Source organism: Tyto alba, unplaced genomic scaffold (genome assembly GCF_018691265.1).
Source record: "Tyto alba isolate M040663 unplaced genomic scaffold, T.alba_DEE_v4.0 Super-Scaffold_11, whole genome shotgun sequence".
NCBI lineage: Eukaryota > Metazoa > Chordata > Aves > Strigiformes > Tytonidae > Tyto > Tyto alba.
The window spans coordinates 11,036,187-11,058,116 of NW_024881273.1; the positions used below are offsets into that span (position 1 = coordinate 11,036,187).

General features: G+C 47.0%; 1 protein-coding gene across 1 annotated transcript; it reads left to right on the forward strand.

The window, feature by feature from the left end:
• The first annotated feature begins 632 nt into the window (after nucleotides 1–632).
• Nucleotides 633–14,240, forward strand: LOC104359531 (ectonucleoside triphosphate diphosphohydrolase 2). Its single transcript, XM_009965297.3, has 9 exons — nucleotides 633–811; nucleotides 3,043–3,160; nucleotides 4,829–4,979; nucleotides 5,733–5,892; nucleotides 7,216–7,443; nucleotides 8,554–8,826; nucleotides 9,670–9,765; nucleotides 11,351–11,482; nucleotides 12,493–14,240. Exons 1-9 carry the CDS (start codon nucleotides 698–700, stop codon nucleotides 12,721–12,723), a joined length of 1,503 nt encoding a protein of 500 aa, XP_009963599.3. The 5' UTR covers nucleotides 633–697; the 3' UTR covers nucleotides 12,724–14,240.
• The last annotated feature ends 7,690 nt before the right edge of the window (nucleotides 14,241–21,930 follow it).

Below are 21,930 nucleotides of genomic sequence, written 5' to 3' on the forward strand. Positions count from 1 at the left end.
CTGACACTGGCCTTCTGGGGGACAAAAGACTTGAGCAGCCTCCACTGTCTCCTACCCACAGCAAAGCCCAAACCAGCCAGAGTCTCCTGTGGGTGGAAACTCAAATATGCAGATGTTTTCCTGTCCCAGGTGCCACCTGAGAGTGAACAGGGGGGCAGGAGCAGTCTGAAGGAGCTGGGCAGAGTGTCCGTGCTCTGCCCCAACCTGATGGACATGTGCTCGCGGGGAAGCACTCCAAGTCCACCCTGGAGCCCTCAGATATAAAGTAAACCCAGCAACAAGGAGCTTCCCCACTTCTAATTTTGGCAGCTAGCACTGCCAGGAACAGAATACCAAAGAGATGAGTTTCACCTGCTTATTACACAGCTGAGTTAACCCCACATTTCTGTTTACCTCAACCCTGTCACCTGGGGCAGTTTCGAGGTTGCACTGATGCCTTTGCAAAGCTACTACTGGAACAGGCATGAAACCATTGTTTTATTTATTGTGTGGAGCGATGGAAGGGAGAACTCCCTGACGCACTGCAGCTTGGCCCACGCGCTCCTTGTGGTCCCTGTGGCTTGGGGCTGGCCCAAAGTCAGAGCCTGGCCCCAGCCCCGCCTTTCTCCTCTTTTTAAAGGTTGTAAAAAGCAGTCGCTGTCAGTTTGCTGCTCCTCTGCTTCCTCTTTTGACTCTTTGCAAAAGGAGAAAGCGCTTCATGTCTTGGCGTGAACTTCTTCCCCCCTGGATGGTGATTGCAGCGGGACTGACGGGCATCGTTCTCCTTTGTGTCTCCACTAAAGATGTGCCCATCACCCCTCCCAGGACTCAGGTAAGGGCACCCGCCTGCCTGAGGGGTGGCTAAACTGGGGGTCAAGTGGGGCAGTAAGCAGAGGACCTTCTCCTTGTCTGTGGGGCTGCCTCTTAAGGAGAACCTGCCTGATTCCTCATGCAAGCCAGGCATTTAAATTAAAAGCTGGTGTGTTTTACTGCTTTTTACATTAGTTGCACTACTGACTTGGTTACTAGCCTGAAACTGAGGAGGGGACTAGAACAAGACCATGAGGATGGGTTTGCATCCTTCAACATGCTGTACTTTTTCAAACCAAAAACAAGCCAGCCTCTTTGGCTGGTCAGGGAAATACAGGCTGGATATCATCCAGCAGAAATGCTCACCACAGGCTGAGAAGAGGCAGCTCATGTCAGGAGCTACCCCCAGAGCAGCAAGCGAGCAGTGGTGTCAACAGTGGGAAAGACCTAGGTCCCTCTTGAAAATCAGTAGGAATTTGGCCCTGAACTGCTGCTTCTGTCTTTTAAAAAAAGAAGTTATCTTCCATGCCTTTTCCCCTTCTGTCCTCTCTTGATTTTAACCAAAGAGATAACCTGTTCTACACAGTGGGGTCAGATCTACCCAGTGACAGGGAGGTTAATGCCCATCCGCTCTGCCTCCTGATGCATGGAGGCTGAGGTGACACCAGCGGCACTCTGTGGTTTACTCAAACAGAATTAGGTTAACCTGTGCATTTAGAGATATTACGCCTCCTCCATGCTCCTCCTGGAAACAAAATTGGATTAAAAAACACCCTTATCGCTCCATGCTCTGCCCAGCGAGCACTCTGCCCTTCCCTGGTGTTGAGCTGGGGCAGAAATGCAGTGATCCCTTCTCCTCCCCTGTGCTCCCAGCAGCAGCCTCTCATTGTGTGAAGGGGGAAAAAAATCCAGGTTTCTCCACCAATACCATTCGTTTCTTCCTATTCTGCGGTAGCCGACGTGTCCCTGAGAGAAATACGAGCTGCCACTCGTGTGGGAGGATGCCGGCAGGCTCAGGCAGGGAGCTCCATCCTCCTTCCGCATTTCTGCTCCAGCTCCAGTCCCACCAGCTCCTGGCCCAGGAGCTGTGTCTGGTGCAGCTGGGAGCGCCCAGGAAGGCAGCAGGCAGCCAGCTTTGCTCAGAGGCTGTAGCCAGACTCTGTCTTGTGCTAAAATCCTTCTGATAGTATTAGCTTCAACCTCTCATGAGGCTTCTCCTCCCACTCAGTCACAGCTACAACTATTTCTGTACAAGATACAGCTTAGACCATGCACTACCATGTACCTCCCAGTTTCTTTCCCATCTGTGTAGGAGATGCCCCAGTTTGGAGTTATGTAATAGCGGGGAGACCCTAGACTAGCATCAGGGCTATTTTGAGTGTGAGGACATCAAAACAGCCACAGAGCTCTGCTGCAGGGTACCCCAGTGGCCTCTCATTTCCTAACCCTGACATATGAGGTGCGGCTCAGCAAGGCTCCATCAGCAGCAAATAGACCAGACACTGGGCTGCAAAGAGACTAAGAAAGCCTTCAGCTTCATTGCTAGGCAATAGGAGGACTGTCAGTGACAAGGCGTTGAAAAATCTTGTGCTTGCCGCTGCTGTTTCTGCTAAGGCATTTTCTCAGTCTCCTCAGGGCTGCTGCACTGGACAGCGTTTGTGCTGGAGGGTCCCAGCATGCTGCAGCTCCCACAGGTCTGGCACACACCGGGGCAAACCCAGCCCGTGTCTCACCATCTCTGCAGCAAGGCATCAAACACACGTGGGAGTCTTGGGTTCTTCAGAAGCAGGAACAAGCTGCAGCCCTCCAACCTTTCTCTCTTTAGCATGAAACCCTTCTCTCTTTAGCAAACCAATTCAGCAGCAGTTTGAGTCTTAGAATCAGTCAAGAGCCTGTATCTCCCACTGCTTCAGAACCTGTTTTTCCTGAGCTCCAGGTGGCTCAGCTCTCAGTGGAAGTCCTCTACCTGGTTTCAGGAATAGCTACAGAGCATGTCACTGTCGGTCTGACATGCTTCTGGGTGTTTCTCCACTCCTCCTGCTCCTCATGTATATTCAGAAATGCAGATGGTTCCCTGCAAATCTACATCAGCTTCTGGCTTCACCTTTTCTTTGAATGCAAAAAGCTAACTCAAAAACTGCAGTGCAGGCCCATGGGTTACCCCGAATACCTATGTAATGCTGAGTAACCCTACAATAACAAATCAGCATCCATTCAGTGGTGTTTATCTAAAATGTTTTGGGGGTTTTACAGTATGGCATTGTTCTGGACACTGGCTCATCCCGCACCATCCTGTTTATCTACCAGTGGACCACCACCAAGGCAAACAAGACCGGGGTGATCAGGGAATGTAGTTCCTGTCCTGTACAAGGTAAGGTGCCTGATTCGTGCTCAGTGGTCTGTGGGACTGGCATGGGATGGATGGAAACCCAGAGATCTGTGCATGGACCATTGCTGCAATTTCCTTGGCTCCTGTATCATCTAGCTGTACACTGAAATTGTGGTGATAGTGAAGCACAAGGTGCTTATTTTCAGCATGAGTCTTCTTGACATGGGCAGATTTAGCCATACAGAGCTGGACGTTGGAGCACTTGGCAGTAGTAGGTGACAGTTTATTTGGCCTGCTGCAGGCAGGGAAACACATGGAGAGGATGGGGCTCATCCTGATGTCCACATGGATCAGTGGCAGAGCCAAAGTTGCTGAGCTTCTCAACCAGGTGAGATGGTGAGCAGCAACGGAGACAAATCTGGCTGCAGGGTGACTCCTGGTATCTTCTGCCTCCTTCTGACTGAACTCTGGTCGTTAAGTGGTCTAGCTTCAGGACAACAGAGGTGCAAAGACTCCAAGCCCCTGTGTGGGGTATGACAGCAAAAGCACGAGTTCAGCTTGTTTTTAGGTGTCACATTTTGGAGAATATTGGGATCTTCCTCACTAGTTTGCGTTTGGCCCTGCCAAAGCCAGCTGAAAGGGCTTCATGCATTATCACTTGGGGTTTTTCTTCCCTATCTCAATCTTGCTTTGATGTTGAAGCCTGATTACAGCAGGATGCTGGGAAACCCTGAACTCTCAGTAGCAGTATGCTGTGGGAGTGCAGCTGCACAACAAACAGGGAAGAGGGTTTGTGCCCTTGCAGACTGTAAGCAATACAAACCACATACAGAAGATGCACTAAGGGCTGCCTGAAACCTTGCATGTGTCCCTTGATGGCTGCCACGTTCACTGGCTGGGTTAAAAACAGCAAATGTAGCATGGTGCAGCAGTTTGTCAGCAGCAGCAAGAGGGCCAGGAAGGTCTCTTGCCCAGATATGAGGAGTAGTCCTCTGTCTGCATGGCAGTGTGGTCACAGCCTTTCAGTAGCCATAGGCAAGTGCAGCTCAGCCCTAATACAGGGCCCAGGAGAGCCAAACACGTGGTGAGGGAGTCATGCAGCCAGGAAGACGAGTGGGCCAGAGAATGGGGAAGTGAGGCTCTTTCTGGGTAGTAGTTCAAAACCAGCATTTAAGACCCCACTGGATCTTGCTGGAAAGATGAGTCAGGGCTTGCACACAGCTTCTCTCCACACAGCATCAGCTTCCTCTAGAGCAGAGGTGTCTTGCTTGCAGGCGCAGGGCTCGGAAGCCACCTCCACCAACACAAGAGGAAGTGGCTGGAGGAGAGGCGGCACATCAGCCCCAGAGCTGTCTACATGGCAGTGTGTCCTTTTGCTTATCTTTTATAGCAGATAAAGCCACACGTCTTCTTCTGTGGGCTGAGAAAGCCTCAGCTGATACAGTAGTCACGTGGCTGATATGTGGTCATTTACAGGTTGTCTCAGCAGCAGACCCAGGGCTCTCAGCGCAATTTGGGATTTACATGCACATGTGTTTTCCTCCCAGTACCATATTTTAGCAGGACAGCTACCTGGAGGAACTTCTTCATTCTGCCTGTGACAGGTCCTGTCTCTAATCATGCCCTAGGACAGCAACCTCTTGGGTAACAGCTCTCACACTTCTCTCCTACCTTTCCTTAGAAAATGTCATTCTTTCCCCTGGTCCTCAGGTCCAGGAGTCTCCAGCTACTCAGATTCTCCTCAGAAAGTAGGGAAGAGCTTGGAGCCATGTTTGAACTGGGCCCAGAAAGAGATCCCAGCAGAGCAGCACAGCCAAACCCCCCTCTACTTGGGAGCAACCGCCAGCATGAGGCAGCTGAAGTGAGTGAATGTTGCTAAACCCACACCCAGAGATCAGCACACATCATGCGGATCATTCTGTAAATGCATCTCACCCTGTCTGCTCTGCAGTGTTTCATCCCTAATCTGCTAGTCAGGTAAACCTTCCTCAGGTCCCGATGTACTCAAGTGGAGTACAGTACAACTGTGTCTCCACACTGTCCCCCTAAGGAGCCATGAGGATGAGAGTCTTGCTACTGCTACCAGTCTGTGTAGTCTCCTTCACAATTAGTGCTTGGGAAAACACCTGTCGGTCTGGGTGCTAAAGTGTTTTCAGTTTATGTGACAACCCGCATGGGCTTGGAGGGGTGCTTCTTGTCAGCAGATTGGGAACGGTGCTGAAGATCCACCATATCATACACACGTCTGTGGACCCTGTTCTCGGTCACCTCACTACTGGGACCTTTATCTCCTTTCAGACACTGGGGAAAAGTAAGGTCTGGAGGGGATCGGGTCAGTGGGGCAAGGCCACAGGACTCCCTCAGTGGCAGAGGGCACTAAACTGCCAAATTCGTGAATGGTGGCACAACTGCTAAATCATCCCTCTGCTGTTCTTGCTCCCAGAGCCATGCGAGGGAAGTAGCAGCAGGAGTGGGACTGTCATTGTGTCTCTGTGCTGCTACCCAAAGTGGGGAGCACAGCAGAAGCCCTTCAGCTGTGCCCCCAACTGCAGGCTCTCCTGGCAGGGTCCTGTAACAACAAATGTGCCTTTTTTTTCTTTTCTTTTCTGTTTAGCCTCACCCATCCCATACTCTCTGACAGTCTCCTTGCAGCCCTGACTGTGGCCCTGAAGTCATCCCCCTTCAACTTTCAGGGGGCACAAATCCTGTCCAGTCCAGAAGAGGAAGCATTCAATTGGGTTGCTGTCAACTATGTCCTGGAGAACTTCTTCAAGGTAAAGGACAATCCTGCCTGGGGAGTACGGAACTGAGCTGAACAACCCCCATTAACAAACAGCCACAGAGACACGTGGAGGGATCATTAAAATCCTGTACTTCAAACAATGCTCAAGCACAGCTTCCACTGCCTTTCAGAGGAGGCAGGTTATATCCAACACCAGCTGGTTGGGGGACATAATGTGAGACAGCTATAACTAGGTTGAAGGACCAAGCCTCTAATATAGCTTTTCATGGACATGGTTATGCAGTTGCCCTAACAGATGTGAGGCTTTCTGGACAACATATCCAGGATGCTCACATAGATAACCTTGCGTAGCCTGGCCCTGGGGTGTCAACAGGAACTCTGCTGAACTGGGTCGCTGTAGCTCTAGCTCAGCACCACTATTAAACAGAAATTGCTGCTACCTGTGGGGTGCTGTGGGATTGCCACTGGAGTCCAGCTGTCCCACAGGACATCCTGTGGATGGTGGACAGAGAAACAGACTCTTTTGCTGCCAGAGCAAAAGCCCATCAAATTTCCTCTCATTGAGATGCTAGTGTGAGTATAGATGGCTGTCTGCAGCATAGGGGCCTGGTCTGTATTCAGAATGCAATTACTAAACAAAAAGAATACATTTAAGTTTCCTTGCTCTACCCATGGCTTCTCAAGACAAAGGGTCTCAAGAACAACTCAAAGGGTAAGAGAAGTGTGGGTTAGACTGAGTTATTCCACAACGGAGCAGATAAAGGCAGTTCTGATAACAAGCATGCACTGGTTAGGGACTTGATAGCCCTGCTGGCAGCAACACAGCCTCCCCCAGCCAGGCACAGAGTGTAACACCCACATACTTTCCTGTACTGCTAACTTCAGCATTGCCAAAATCAGTGCTGTGAGACTGCGGAAGATGAAACCACGGAGTTCTTCTGACAGGAGGATCACTTTAGCATCAAGGCAGCATTTAAAGCCTGTATCTGCCCACCTGGAAACCTCCCTCCCATTCCCCACCACCACTCTCCCCTTTCTCCCCTGCTCCTACCTGCTGACACCACAGCCCTCAACAGCCATCTGGGATGGCGAGCCCTGTTTGCTCTCGTTGGCTGTGGGGAGCTCTCTGTGCAGATGGCAGCGCTTGTACCATGGCCCCTCTGTTCCCACCAAAGCCACTAATTCAGCATCCATATGTCCTGGGGTGTGTGTGTGTGTGTGTGTGTGTGTAAAATAGTTGGGCTGTACTGCATCAGAAAGCTGCTTTCCCTCTCTGTGCACTAATGTTTGCATTTAACTGCAACCCAGATGTAGAATTCTTAAGAACTGACCTCTCTGGTTCTTTCTGGGTCAGTACGACTGGCGAGGACAGTTGGTACCCTCCGGAAAGGGAATGGCAGGAGTCCTCTCCGTGGGAGGGACCTCAACACAGCTCACTTCTGAGGTGGAAGAAGAGAACCAGACCTCAAAAGAGGGTGTGAGGCTGCAGCTGTATGGGCAGACGCACAACGTGTACACTCGTCACTGCCCCTGCCATGGCACAGACCAGCTCCGCAGCAGGCTGCTCTCTATGCTCATTCAGGTGAGTATCTGACAGAAGGGCAATTGCTAGGTTCCTGGATACCACATCACTAAACAACAGTTGCATGATGTGTAGCTTCTAATGGGCAAAATGTCAAGCACTGGTTTTAGTAGAGAGCATTGGCATACATCTAAAAATGCCCAGTGCATTTGTAAAAATACTTAATGCCAGAATCAATGCCCTCCAAGGAGACACACAGGCACCCATTCAAGAGTTTCCTACTTGCAGGCTCTATTTGGCTCCTTACTTAATACACAGGAGCACACAATTGCTCTTCAGACATGTTAAGATCACCTTCATGCTGAAGAGAGGCAAAGACTTCCCTTGGCTCCTCTGAACTGCTCCTCCATCCTAGAAGGAGAGTCTAAACAACAGCACTCAGGAACCAACTGGGACCTTCCACTGGGGGTATTTCCTTTGATGAATTTAACCCTGAAGCATCTTTAAAAGAGCAATATTTCATTTTGAAAGGTGTTTTTTAAATTATTATTATTTTGCAGGTGTTTTGGTTCTTCCAAACTTTATTTCACTTGGGGACGGGCTGGGGTGGGATGCAAACTCAGGAAGCATTTTAGTCTCCACCAAAACTGAATTTTTCAGAAATAAACTACCCACTGCCAATCCATTTGCCTCCCTATGAATGACACCTCCCCATAACTGAGACTTGAATGTCCCACGTGGAGACCCACTTCACCACAGTTATATTAGGGAATTCCTAGAGATAAGAAACACAGATTCTTGTGGGGTTGAGCCATTTGGAAGGTAAATCAGAACAGCCTCTTTCTCGCAACTGGAAAGAGTACAGGATTAATTGAAATTTTATTTCTGGTCTAAGAGAGAGCAGGTAGGGCTGGGACTCCTCAGGTCCCACAGCAGGTCCTGCCATCGCAGCTCGCCCTGAACTCTGCAGGAGCTGGGAGCCAGCTGCGTTAGCCTGGGCCTTGCCGGTCACTAGCTGAGATAAGGCTTGGCAAACCTTTTGCTGCCAGCCTGCTCAATTACAGCACCGTGATGCCAAACTGCTCCTCACATTTTATCTTCCATCATGAAGCCTTGGGATGCCAACCTCCTCTCTTGCTGCCTCTTGTCCTTGTTTTATTCTGCCTCTAGGACCAGAGAAGTGCTAAAACCGTGTTTAATCCCTGCTGGCCACTCACCTATTCCCGGGAAGTGCAGTGGCAATCAGTGCATGCTGGGCCTTGTGCTGTCAGTGATGACACATCAGACATCCCTGGCCCTGAGGAGGTCTTCAACATCACTGGTTCCAGCAATCCCACCACCTGCAAGAGTCTTGTGCAAAGCCTGCTCAACTCTTCCTCTTCCTGCAGCTTCTTCAAGCATTCCCTCAGCAGTGTGTCCAAGTCTCGCCGGACCAGGTTTCTGGTGGGTTCTCATTTACACTGGGATAGGCAACTGGTGTGGAAAACCCATGAAATGGGACCAGTTTGATCATTAATAGATACAGTGGGAACAGCTATGCTGTGCCCTATGCTAGCCAAGAGAGCCAGTGCCCTGGCTAAGGCTGTACACATGCACTCCTGCCCTCTCCCCCTCGTTGGCACCCAGCTCATCAAATATGGACCACAAGCTTCCCACCAATGACTGTGGCAGGGCTTTCTTCACCCATGTCTCAGAAACGCCCGCTTGTGAGACAAACTTTGGGGCTCCACAGAGCCAGCAGCAATAGGACAGCCAGGAGTTGCATGCTGAGCAGGTCTTCTCACATGAAGTCTGTGGTAAAGCTGAAGATCCTCTGCCACTCCCTTAGCACATGTCTGGGGATGCTCCACCACAAGTATGCTTATTTCTGAGACCCTGGGTCCAGTGTCCAAAGTCATTGGGTTGTTAAGCCAGGACCAGCTCAGGATCCTCAGAAAAACTGAGTGCATTTCAGAGGGAGGAATTACAGCAATTTCCCCAGCTCCCTGCTCCTGAGAGCCTCGAATAGACAGGGTGCCAAGCAGCATAAGGACAAATCTACTTACCCAGAAAGGCTGCTGCTGCATGCAAGCTAGAAACAGTCCTGTTTCCATCTCCAGACAGTAACAGATATGCTTGTCTTCCCTGCACACATCAGAGGCACCATAACTACCAACACAGGCACAGACAGGGCACCCTGGCAATGCACCCCACAGCTACTGCCACTTACTTTCCTATAGGCACTCTATGCAGTGCAAGGACGCAGAGCACAGTCCAACCTGATGATTATTTCTGCTGCTGTTGTAGGTGATTTCTGAGGCCATGGACTTCATGAGAGAAGCTGTACCTTCTCCTGACTTGGGTCAGGCAGTCAACAGGCTTTGTGGGATGTCCGTTGAAGAGGTAACCGTGGAATAACTTAGTGTACAGGGTGAGAAGCAAGGAACAGCTTATTGTAAAAGCCAATGGGACTCAGACTGACAGAGCCATAACTTAATGGCTCCCTCACAGAAAACCTTGGATAGACCTGGTTTTTGGTTCTGTTTTTTTTTTTTTTTTTTTTTGGTTTGGTTTGGTCTTTTTGTTTTTTGTTTTTTTTTTTTTTACTTTGAGGAAACAGGCTCCACTTATTTTCATTCCTCTTAAATCACAGCTGGACTTAATTAAATGAAAATCCACAAGTACCTTTTACTGCATATTAAGGAGTAAACAGGAAGACCATTTACTGACTCCTGTAGATCACCTTGGTTTTCCTGTTATCCTCCTCTCCTTAAGTGCAAGGAACACATCCGCTCAGACTGCAGGGGCTTTCCCATTCCACCTGGGCCCATGGAGACCAATCCAGGGGCAATTTGTAAGTTCTTTCCCTGAGTTGGTGGCTTATGAGGTCACCCTCGTTTGCACTGATGCTGACCATGCATCCACAGTAACATTCAAATTGGATAATTCCTACAGGGTTTACTAATGGGATAGCAAAGCCCTTAAGCAGTTTCATAAAGCTTTCTCTTCTGGATAGAAGAAAACAATCTTGTTAATGTTCATATTGAGAGAAAGACTGCAGCATTAGCTCAACCTGATTAGAGAGCAGAGAATTATACCAAGCAAGGCAACTGTAGGAGACCTGGCTGTCAGTCCTGCTGCTTTTGGAACTGCCTGGTCTTTAATAATGTTAACCCAAAAGTAGGGTTCTTTCATTGGGTATGCAAGCCAATACACACAGGGTCAAGGTATTTCTTTTATTCCATGTCTGCGCAGAGTGGGATGCTAGGTGGTAATTTCACAAAGCTAGCACACCACACAAAAGAACTTCAGTGTGTTTATACACTTCAAACTACACGGATACACATTTACTCTAATGACCACAGGTTTGTTTCTTATCACTTTGTCCCTCACTGGCTAACAACACGCTTCATCTCGATTTAAAATTACAGTGTCTTTGAATTCTTCTGCGCAAACTCAAAGGGTGAGGGGGGACACATTTTCTTGCTCTTAAATTGAGTCAGTGGTCAAGGTCCCTCCCTGATGCCTTTACTTTTCCCCCAGCTGCCACCGATTTTTGCTGACTTCATGCATCTCAGGCAGTCAACCAGCCTTTGGCACCTTCTGGGGCAGGATGTTCCCCTCTTATCAATCTTTTAGCTCCTCTTCAAGGGTGCAGTGTTAGCAAGGCCTGCATCATCCTTTATACAAAGTATCAGGCTTACACAATAGAGCCAGTGATTAGTGATCCTCCTTAAGTGCCACTATAGCATAGGCATTAACCCAAACAGTAAGATGGGAACAAAGGCACAAAGAGATGACCCTGGTTCCCAGACCACAGCCCAGTGGGTGCAGGAAACAGTTTCAGTCCACACAGGACAGGAACACCTCCTCCAGTACCACCGTCAGTCTCAGAGAAGGAAAAGAGAGGTTATAGCAGGCATGAAATTCAGCTACTGAATATTTACTTTTCTTTTTTTTCCCCATTTTCTTTGGGAAATGACCCCAGCTGGTTAAGGAGTCCCAAGCAAGCCTGGATACGCTTGCTGACTACTGTGTTGTGTCTGCCTTCATCCTTCACCTCAGTACAAAGGGATACACATTTGACTTCGACAGGTCTGTTTGGAATGCATTCCAGAAGGTCAGTTACCTACACTGTGCTATTTCCAGTTAGGAGGGAGGGTTGGTTTCAGTAAAGCCAGCTTGTCCACACTCCTACAAGCCCTAACCAGCTAGGTTTCTCCAGCAAGATGCTTTTGCAAATTCACAATTGTGATAAGCAAGAAAACCAGTGTCAGAGATCTAGAGATTACACTTGTCCCCACTAAAAACCAGATGGGTCAAAAACCTTATCTGAAGCAATACCACCTTTAAGAGTCTGTGCACAATAGGGAAGGAAGTATGGTTTGATCACCACTTAATGCTGAGGTCAAACGGTTGATAATATTTCCTGAGCCAAAAGATACTGCCCTACCTCTCTGCAATTGCCTTTATACTAGTGAGGGTTTATAACTGGCTTATAAGGTCTGAAATTGCTTCAGGATCCGGAGTCCCTAAGGAAAGGGGGATTCAATTCAGGTCCTCCCCTTCACAAAAGAAAATGAAGCCTATTCCCAGACCTCTTCACAAGTCACCAGTAAGGCATGGTTGCATGGTCCCACTGAGCAGGGCTGCATCAGCAACAGCAGTCCGGGCAGCCATGTGGTGATCAGACTAAGGCAAGGTAATGGGGTAGATCCAGAGTCCCCCCAAGGAGCCCAGCCTGGAAACTAGAGACAAGCAACCTAAATATAGGTCTGGGGTTCAACCAGGCAACAGGGCCAGATACAGAGCTACCCACAATCTAGACCTGAGATCCACCTGGGAAGCCAGTCAGTGAGCAGGAGAAGGAAGAGCACACACCTGCAGCACAGCTCGGGAAAGAGGCAGCTCCCAGGCCCCTGGGCAGAGAGGGGGGTGGAAGTGCCGGGTGAGACTGGTCAATGCAATTAAGGCCTATTAGGGCACTGAGAGCGGGAGAGCTCCTCATTTCAAGCGTAATCCTTCCATCAGTCTCAAAGTATACGAGGCCTTGGGTCTGTGCACAGAAACACAGCTGGGGTCCAGACTGCCTGCTTCTCTTCTGACCTCTCCTCCTTTTTATTTCAATAGATGGGTGATGCATCATCTGGCTGGACCCTCGGGTACCTGCTGAGTCTGACCAACACCATCCCCCAGGACAGCCCAAGCTTCCTCAAGGGGATTGAACCAGGGGTCTGGTCTTTGCTCCTTATCCTCTTTGTGGTGCTGCTCACTGGCTCTTTCATGCGCATCTCATACCGAGTGATGGTCAAGGAAAACAGTTTCAGTAACAGGAACAGCAGTGTTTTTGATGACAACTGACAGTTATTCTGGGACTCGATACACTTGCCAGAGGGCAGTTAACAGGGTACGTACAGAAATCACACAGGTGTAAGTCACTGGAGGATGATGTTCCTGCAGGACTCCCAGAGCCTCAGTACCTTATTTCAACTTACTAGCACTACTGTACTTTGAGACAATGGATCCTGCTCTGCAGGAAACCCGTGATTCCCGGTGGATTGCAAGCTCTTCGCTCTCCAAATGAGAGCAGCCTGCACAGCTCTTGCTTGGGTTGCAGCTGAGATTACTCACATCAACCTAATGAAATGACGCCTCTGAGCAGGCAGGCCCTGAGCTATTGTAAAGTTAATATTGAATAATCCTGTCTAATCAGGAGAGGTGGTGTCTGAAAAAAGTCCTCTGCCCTCTGTGCCCACAAGAAAGACGATACCTGCAGTTGCCACTAGGGAAGACTGGAACAGCACTAAAATACAGTCAAAATATAAGACCCAACTTGCTTCCATGTTCTAGTGAAAAAGCAGGTATTTTCTGCTTGTTACTATGGATCTGTCAGTTCTTCCGTCTCAGTGATGGTATCCATGCATCCCTTCCAACAAATGCTCCTGGTGACCAAGAATCCTTCAAAAGCAATGCTTTTTAGACTTGGTCTCTACAAAATGTGCAGAGCATCAAAGGAAAAACAAGGGGCACAGACACGCAGCCGAGTTCCTGTCTCTCAGCTGAGTCATGGGAACTCAGTGTTAAAATTGTCAATTTAAACTCTTTAACGAGGACTTAGATTAGCACATTTAATGTCACATTGGCTAAAACTGGGTGTGTGCTGGGCTGAGGTTCACCAGTTTGTTTATTTGCACTGAACTGCTTCTTTCACTGACTCTGAAAGTGAAGTTATCTCATCCAGTATTGTCCTTTAGATGAGAGCAGACCCAGGAACAGCTTGTCTAGTTGTCAGTCCAAGGACTTTCATATTAGACTGTGACCAGGGTTACTTTATAATCCAATACTCAGGATTCCTCTGGGACTTGGCACTCATCCCAGCTCCTCTGCTCTTCTCTGCTCGTCTAAAAGATGAGGTGCTGTACAAATTCTGTGTTATTGTGAAGAAAAGGGATCGATTCAGACAAACACTGTCCTTTGACTAAAGCATTTAGAGTTCACTTGGATTGCTTCAGACGCTTAAACACACAACCTGTTAAAAGCCTAAGGGACGAGTGTCTCCAACTCACTTCAGACCACTTTAAACAGAAATGTAAATGTTCACAGATGCAGTGAAGTGCCTTGCAGGATTTTTAAAGCTACCATGGCACCCAAATCCTTTAAATCTGATTATTAAACCCTTGTGCTCCAACTCATATATAGGACACACACCCTCCCCCATAATATTGGGGTATTCATAAATTTTCAGGCCAATTAATGAAGGTTTGGAACCTGTCAGTCAAGTTTGGAGGGGTGTGGAAACAGATTTAAACAAGCTTCATATTAATTCCTTTGAGTTGCACGTTAGATATTTTTAATTATATCATGTTATTAAAGATGTATTAATAGACTGTCTGTGTTATTCTTGGCAAGAGATCAAAGTGGGGCTTTTATTGTGAATACAGAGTGTTTCAGTGAGGAGGATGGGGGGATGCTGATTTTGCCTCTGTTTACTCAAGAGCTGTTATGCTGTGTACTTCTGTGGTACACAATGAGAACACCTGAAGGCACTTTCTTCCCAGTGGCAGGCAGGCAGAAAATTACTTCAGATAACCTGGCTGCTGGTATTTAGTTGATGAGAGATGTGTCTACGTCTTTGATGTGTTCTTTGCTCAAACCACCTGAAGAAGGTAGGAGGGATTCAGGCAAGCCAGCATAGTAAAAAAAAAAAAAAAAGAGGTTGACAGGGAGTCAGCAGTATCGGGGAAATTCCTGAGAATTAATTCCTCCCAGATCTGAAAATGCAATCATTAAAGAGAGCTCTGGCTCTGTGACCTGTCAGCACATAGGAGAACTGTGAGATTCCTGGCTGAGGTTTACAACCTGCCCAAGAAGAATCTTACCACTGTCAGAAATGGAAATAAACCAGTGAGATGCCAGGAACCCCAGGACTCCAGGTCTTCTGGCCTGCTCAGTCATTACACCTTCTTGATTTTGAATACTAGATCACAGGGTCCAAGAGAAAAGGACATTGGATGGAACTTGCCCAAGCTCTTCTTTAGAAGCTTTGGGATTTCCATGCAGAAAATAAGGGAGCAATTAGGCAGGAAGCTCAGCATGTCCTCCTGACACTTTACTTTTGCCTCACACATGACACTGAGCTATACTGAGTGATGGCACGTACAGGTGGCTTATCCTGCCCTATCAAATCCATGACAATTGAGCCACCACTTGACATTGAGCCACCGCTCTGCGATGTGAAGACAACCCACAATGACTTGATTTAGAGCAGATTCTAAACTCTGCTGTTCTCATCAAAGGCAAAAGTGAGAATGGCTGAAGTTCTTCCCTCCGTGGTCCGCACACTGCAGGCGGCATCTCCGCTCCCTCCTTTCCCATCACTCTTTCCAAATATTGCCACTGCTGTCATCTCCTGCGGGCAGGTCATGGGGGCAGGCAGGCACAGGCATTTCTTCTCATATGACTGTGCTGCCCATCCCAAGCTGCAGCCCCCAGCAGCTAGGGTTACCAGGCGATCTGGGCTTGGAACAGGCATTATTGACAGTGCATATCATTCTCTTTCAATCTGGCAGAAAAAAAAAACAAACCACTTCTAGATGTATTTACTAAACAATGAGATATACTGGTATTTTAAAATCCCTGAAGTGTGCTTTTAGAAATAAAAAAATACAAAAAATAAAAAAATTGTGAACCTAGAAGAAGAATGGAAACTAATAAACATAACATATGTCAGCACCATGTAAATTTGCAGAATTAATCCCCAGATTACCTGACATCAGAAATCTACTTAAAAGGAGATTCTAGATTAACGCGTTCACTTTGAAACAAAGGTACATGCAGCCTTTTGGTTACAATGCAATTGTGGAAATTATTATTAATAATGAGGATTTTCTAACTGTCCATAAATTCTTCAAATTTATGCGTAGCTTCCTTGTTTCTCGTCCAGCCTGAAACATGAGAATGCTTTTCTGGCAGGTAATGTCTGCTCACATGTAACTGCAGTTCTGTTGCTGTCAGCAAGTATCATTAAGAAGGAAATCAAAAGTATTAGATATAAAAATTGACACCAGAAAGCACTTCCTCTGTTTTAGCTCCAGAAACCCAAGAGGTTAGCTGACCTGCTGCTGGCTAAAGTGGCCTAAATTTAATTTCAGCATATTTGTAGGAGTATGTTAGCTCCTGTCTTTCTTCGGTTTATACCACTTCCAAAGCATCATGGAGTCCCAAACAGTACATCACATCTGGGATTTACCAACAAATTCCTATGAAAAATAAGAGAAATAATGATTATTGCCTGCAGATCCATTCTGCAGTATGAAGTTCACCACCACGGGACCAGACGCACTGAGGCTCCCTGTGGTTGTAGAAGAGAGACCTAAGCTGAGTCCTAACCTCCCTCTCGGTACTGGCTGTACCTGAGGCAGGGCTGTTGAGAAGCGCTGCTTTTTGAGACACGGGTATTTCACAGGGCGCTTATGGATGAAGCAGTTCACCAGGCTTTCTCAGAGCTGGACTCTCTACCAGGTGCTGTCACAGACTTCCTAGCTTATCTTGGCAAGTCATGAGAAGGGCATGCATGCTTCAAGGATTTTGCAAAACTTCTCAGACAGCTGAGCTCCAGCTTCCTATTAGTAATACAGTGACTGTAGCTTCTCCTCTCCTTGAGATACTGTCCTGCCTGGGGACATACCCAGTTCAGTGGATAAGGGAAAGCCTCTGGAATAGCAAGTGTAGAACCAATGTACAGCACCAGGCACTGCAGTACTTGCACTCATTTCAGTTGTTTGGGGCTGCTATAAGAAACAATAAAGAAACAACTTCAAATCCACAACCGCTGGTGGAGCAAATCCAGCAGAACATGAGAGGAATGCCTTTTAGGAAGGCTGGATTTAGACACCAATCAGTCCATTTTTATTCTGTTCTTATGCCACACCTATGATCATGTATCTGAATATCTTCCAGAGAAGTAGGAAGCCATATGATGTTTATATCCTACTTTATGGATTGTCACTCCTACTTTAAGCGCTAATTCAGAACACACTGAAATAGACGGAAATGTTAGCAGAAGAACGAACCCAAATGAATACTGGGATCAGTAAAACCTCAATTTTTGCCATATCAATCCTAATATAAAAGTCCTTTCATAAAGTCATCAAATCCAGACAAGTCAAAGTTTTTGCTGTTTTGCAAGTGCAAACATCACTGTGTACTCGTACACAGTGGAGACCAGGAAGAAGAAGTGTCTTCCACCTGGTTTCCACCATGCCCTCGGTATGAGATATTCAGAGGCTTCTTGCAGTAGGATGCTTTTAGATCCCCAGTTCATGTCAGATAAACACAGAATGTTGCTCCTCTGAGTGTGTAATGACAGGGATTAGTCACAAGAGGGAGGCTGGCAGAACAGTGCCTTAAGCGTCAGGCTATCTCCAGCACAGCTAGTAGATGGTCCCATCACACATCAAATAAATTAGCAAGCAGGCTTGTCTGGAAACTTGTCAAGGAGATTCCTAATGTGGACATAGATGAAAGACACACTGCAGTATGGAAGCTCTCTATGTGTGGGATGTGAAAGCAGCTCTAATCAGTGACTTAAGAAGCTGTGACATCAGTGGAAGGAGGCTTCTATGCATGGAGATGGGCACTAGCATGGAGTACGGAAGATTTCCCTTTTTTTGAAACAAGAGGGAGAAAGAATAGGAAGAGGACGGCACTGGGAATGAAGAAGAGGTTTGAGAGAGACAGAGAAATGATAAAATCAACTTTTGTGTGAAAGAAAGCTTATTTTTGTTCACAGCAGGGGGTGTCACCATATGCGCACCTCATGATTTCATTAGTCACCACTTCTTGGTGGAAATTCTCTGGAGAAACAGATCTCCCAAGTGAAAGGCAGCAATACCTGTAGGTCTCATCATGGGACAATGTACAGCAGTGGAGCTATGGAACCGGAAGAGGGAAACTTTATGGGAACAGTGTTCAAAGTTCACTGGTTTTAAACCAGAAGGAGATACAAACTGCCAATTAATGCTGAACCTTAGGTCAATTAAAAGCTGGTTTAGCATTGCCTTCTGTTTCATGGTAATCAGTGTCAATGTTTAGGACTCTCTTGAGTGCAAGCTGTGAAGTGGCAGGCTCACGGCTGCCTTCTGAACTGAAGAGCTCAGTGGAAATCATCAAGCCAAATGGAAGAAGCTCTTCTTCCACACAGCTTGTGGTTAAACTGTGGGACTCATCATGACAGGAGGTTGTTTATGCCAAAAGTTTACATTGCTGCAATAGGTGATTAGATAAATTCATAATAACCCATTGGGGCTATTAAAAAGTTACTTGCTTGTGGCTAAAGAATTGCCCGAACCACCTGCCACATCCATGTATGTTTGCCCTGTTCTTCTTTGGCAGCTGCTGTTGAACATTAAAGAGAAGATACTGGCCTGGATGGATCTGTGGCTTGATCCCATCCAGCTGTTCCTACTTCTCTCAAGCAGGAATCCCACAACTGCACATCTCACTCGCCAGTCTCTGGAAGCAAGCCCTCACGTTCAGTAACTTCAATCTCTCAGGAGCACTAATCTCTAGAAAACAAAGTATTGTTTATCCTTAGAAGTAACAACCAGAAAGACTAGAATGACAAAAGGTCTGCACATACCCACGTCATACTTCAGTGTTACCATAAACCTGGAACCACCCCAATACCAAAAGCTTTTCAGTTCTGGAGGCAGGCTTTCACCCACATTCATTCTGCAGCGTCCCACTCTTGAAATCAGGGCTTCAGATTTTTACCTATATAAAAATAATCAGTTCCGTGATTTCTCTTTGGGCTCCTACCAGCCCCAACATCATTCCTGCCCCAATTATTAGGCTCAGTTTAGACTATGATGCTTTTTCAGAGACAGACTGCCATCTTGCTGGTTAGGCATCAGGAAGAGAATTATAGCCGTTGTGTGCCTGCCTGCCAAGGGGAGGGATCATATCTATATATCCCATAGCACAAAAAGAACACTGGTTCAGTAAAAGGGGAATGCAATATTCAAAATTTAAAGAAAGTATTTCCCCACTCTGCGCAAAACAACTGTATTCACAGTAAAATCTGTTTCCATGCTGACAGCAGCACAGATAGTTAAAAAAAACCAACCAACCAACCAAAAAACAACAAAACAAACAAAAAAACAAATTACAATAAAAAAGTTAAAAAATAACTAATATATTGTTCAACAAAACAGAAATACAATCTCCAATTTAGTTATAATTTCACTACCATGTCTTTCTTTGGATTATACCTAGAGACTTTGGCATCATAATAGTAGCCCCTAATGTTTTCTAGTATCCCTGTTACAGCCATTAATTGATCCAGCAAACTTACAGACAGGAAATTTAGAAGCACCTAAATGAGATGAAACCTCCTTGCTTGTCACTTGCAGCAGGGCTTGAGGGGAGCTTTCAAAGAAATCAAATACCAGATAAAACAGATGTCTTCAATGAAAACATGATGTGGGAGCTACCTACCTCCCCACCTTGGCAGAGCTGTTCTCCTTTCTGCTATCTCAATTGCTTTCTAACTGGCCCCTGCCCTGGGCATCTGCAGCAGGGTCTGTGCAGGCTGTCCACTAAACCAGTGACAACTGGAAATGTACTTAAACATCTTGCTCAGGCAGGACCATGGAACGTGCAATTTTCTTCTCCCAGAACTTGCCCAGTTGTCACTGTTTCATACAGAATTTTGCCTTTGAAGGAATGCTTCCTGAGACAAGGTTCTGGCAGAAACCTGCCTTGTTACTTGCCAGCTCACCTTCTGGTACACACTAATTAGGTTGCCGGGCTGACACAGTGTTAGAAGTGGCAGGGCTATGATAGTCAGCAGCTCCAGCAGCTCTCCATGGAGATTCCTGGCAGCTTGGCTGTGTTCCTCCTCACAGAGAGCTTAGAAGTACTGGCATTTTACTTTAATTTAAAAAATGCAAAAATATTTAAAATAGAATTGTCATTTCCTGTGGATCTGCATGTAGCTAAGAACAGAAGTACTAGCTGACTGGGAGAGAATTAGCAAAAATGAATGTTGCACGAATAATGTGAAATGCCTCCTAACCCATAGATCTTTAGGTGGCTGAATCTCCCAGGAAAACCTCTGGAAGCTCAAACACAGGAACAAAGTTTTAGCTACCTCACAAGGTACTATCCTCTGCTCTGCTGGGTGCGATCCTGCTAGCGTTTTGGAGATAGAGATCAGAAGTCTTAACTGAGCAGAGTATTTCCACTTTTTTGCTGCCACTGGGAACACTGGGGGTGGCTACCATTTCTCACTCAACACATACCAGAACAGCTTCCCAAATGTTAAATGCAGTGAGGGCTGAAGCACAAGCTGTGAGAAGCATCGGCTACAAAGGCTCATGATTTCCAACAAGTAAGAAAATAGATCTTTTTCACTGATGTGCCGTCCTTCGCTTTCTGGTCCTGGCTGAAAGAAAACCAACCTTTATCTGCAAAAACACAAAAAACAAACCTGTATCTGCAAAAATACACCAGAACTTGTACCAGCAAACCTCCTGCTAGCCCTGCAGCTCCATTTTAGGGATGGTTTTCTAAGGCTTATAAGTGCAGAAGCTTGCTAATGCTGTTCTGAGTGTGCCTTGATGAGAATTTATGTTGAGTGTACTTTCTTAGACAGCAGAACACAGGCAAGACATTCTACATTGTCTCTTTTAAATCAGAAAGAAGACAGTATTCATTTTTCATGTTACTTTAAAGAGATGACATCACATCCTGTAAGAAAAGCTGTTTTTACTGATTATTATGGCCTTGTATGAAATCTTGAGCAAGTTTAATTTGGATTCATCCCAGCTCCCTTTGATACTTAAATGATACTGAGATTTTGGATTGGGTCACTTCACAAACCTTTACAGAGAACAGAAAGGTGTCGTCAGAGGGCTATTCAGAGCTGGAGTGGGCCGAGCCATCCCTTTCCACTGACTCTAGTGTGAATGCAGCCCAGAGTTAGCTATTCAAATCAATGCCTATAATTAGGTGGGATAAATCTGGACCCTAAAGCCTTTGCATTACTCAGCTATCTCAAAGCTAGCTGCATATACCTCCTGCATTCTGGCTTCAAATGTGGAGGATGAGCTGTATGTGTGTCTTCCTAGTTGTGTCTGGGCACCTCTGGGGCTGATAAATGCCTTGCCCAGGGCCTCACGGAGCTGCCCAGGATCTTCTCAGGTCACTCCTGATGCTCTGGGGTTCCTCTCAGGGTCTCTGGGACTGTTCCTGGTGCTCCTGGGCTCCTTCCAGCATCTCTGAGGGAATGTTGTTTACATGCCAGAAATACCAATCACCATAACCTTTTTATTAAGCCAACTCCTACAGGCTATTTGATCTCCAGCAAAAGTCTTCACAGTGTTGATCCTCCCCCCGTCACCTCCTCACCTGAACTAGTCACAGCAGCAGTTGGATTATTGTCACGATATATATACAAACCATAATGTACCTCTGCCTTATATGAATGCCTGGATGACAGATCACTGGCCTGATGTGCTGTTTGTGTAGAAAGAATTGAGGTCACCTGCTGCTTTTGCCTCAGTCCACTCCCACATCAAGGCAACAGTTTGAGACCAGCTAGGTTTGGAGAACCCATTAGAAGCCTCTTTCAAGTTTTAGCTACCTTATGAAACAGGAAGAGATGCTAGGACTTGTAGACCTTGCTGGCATCCTAATGAATACGTATAATCATAAAAATACTCTGCTAAAACAACAAAGTATGCTCAGTAGAAGCTGTGATCAATGTACGAACTGGTGACCAATATACGAACTGTCTCTGCAAGAATGTGCTAACAACGTTAGATGGTGGATGGGAACAGTTTGACCTGCTAGGAGAGGGAGAAAAGGACCCCTCGCGCCCCCGCAGGCTCCGGGGGCCGCCCGTCCCCCGCGGCTGCCGCCGCAGGCCGGGCCGCGGCCTCCCCCCGGTCCGCCGCGGTTGCCATGACAACGGCCGCCCGGCCCCCCGCTGCCGGGGGCGGCTGCGCGCCAGAAAGTGCTAGAAACGCGCCGCAGCCCGCGCCTGCGCAGACGGGCTCCCTGCCA

Bases quoted from the DNA above. Each gene is read 5' to 3' on its own strand.
- LOC104359531 (XM_009965297.3), top strand. From the start codon at position 698: ATGTCTTGGCGTGAACTTCTTCCCCCCTGGATGGTGATTGCAGCGGGA. The intron at 3,161-4,828 runs GTAAGGTGCCTG...CCTGGTCCTCAG, and splicing joins TAGTTCCTGTCCTGTACAAG to GTCCAGGAGTCTCCAGCTAC. The intron at 9,766-11,350 runs GTAACCGTGGAA...AAATGACCCCAG, and splicing joins GTGGGATGTCCGTTGAAGAG to CTGGTTAAGGAGTCCCAAGC.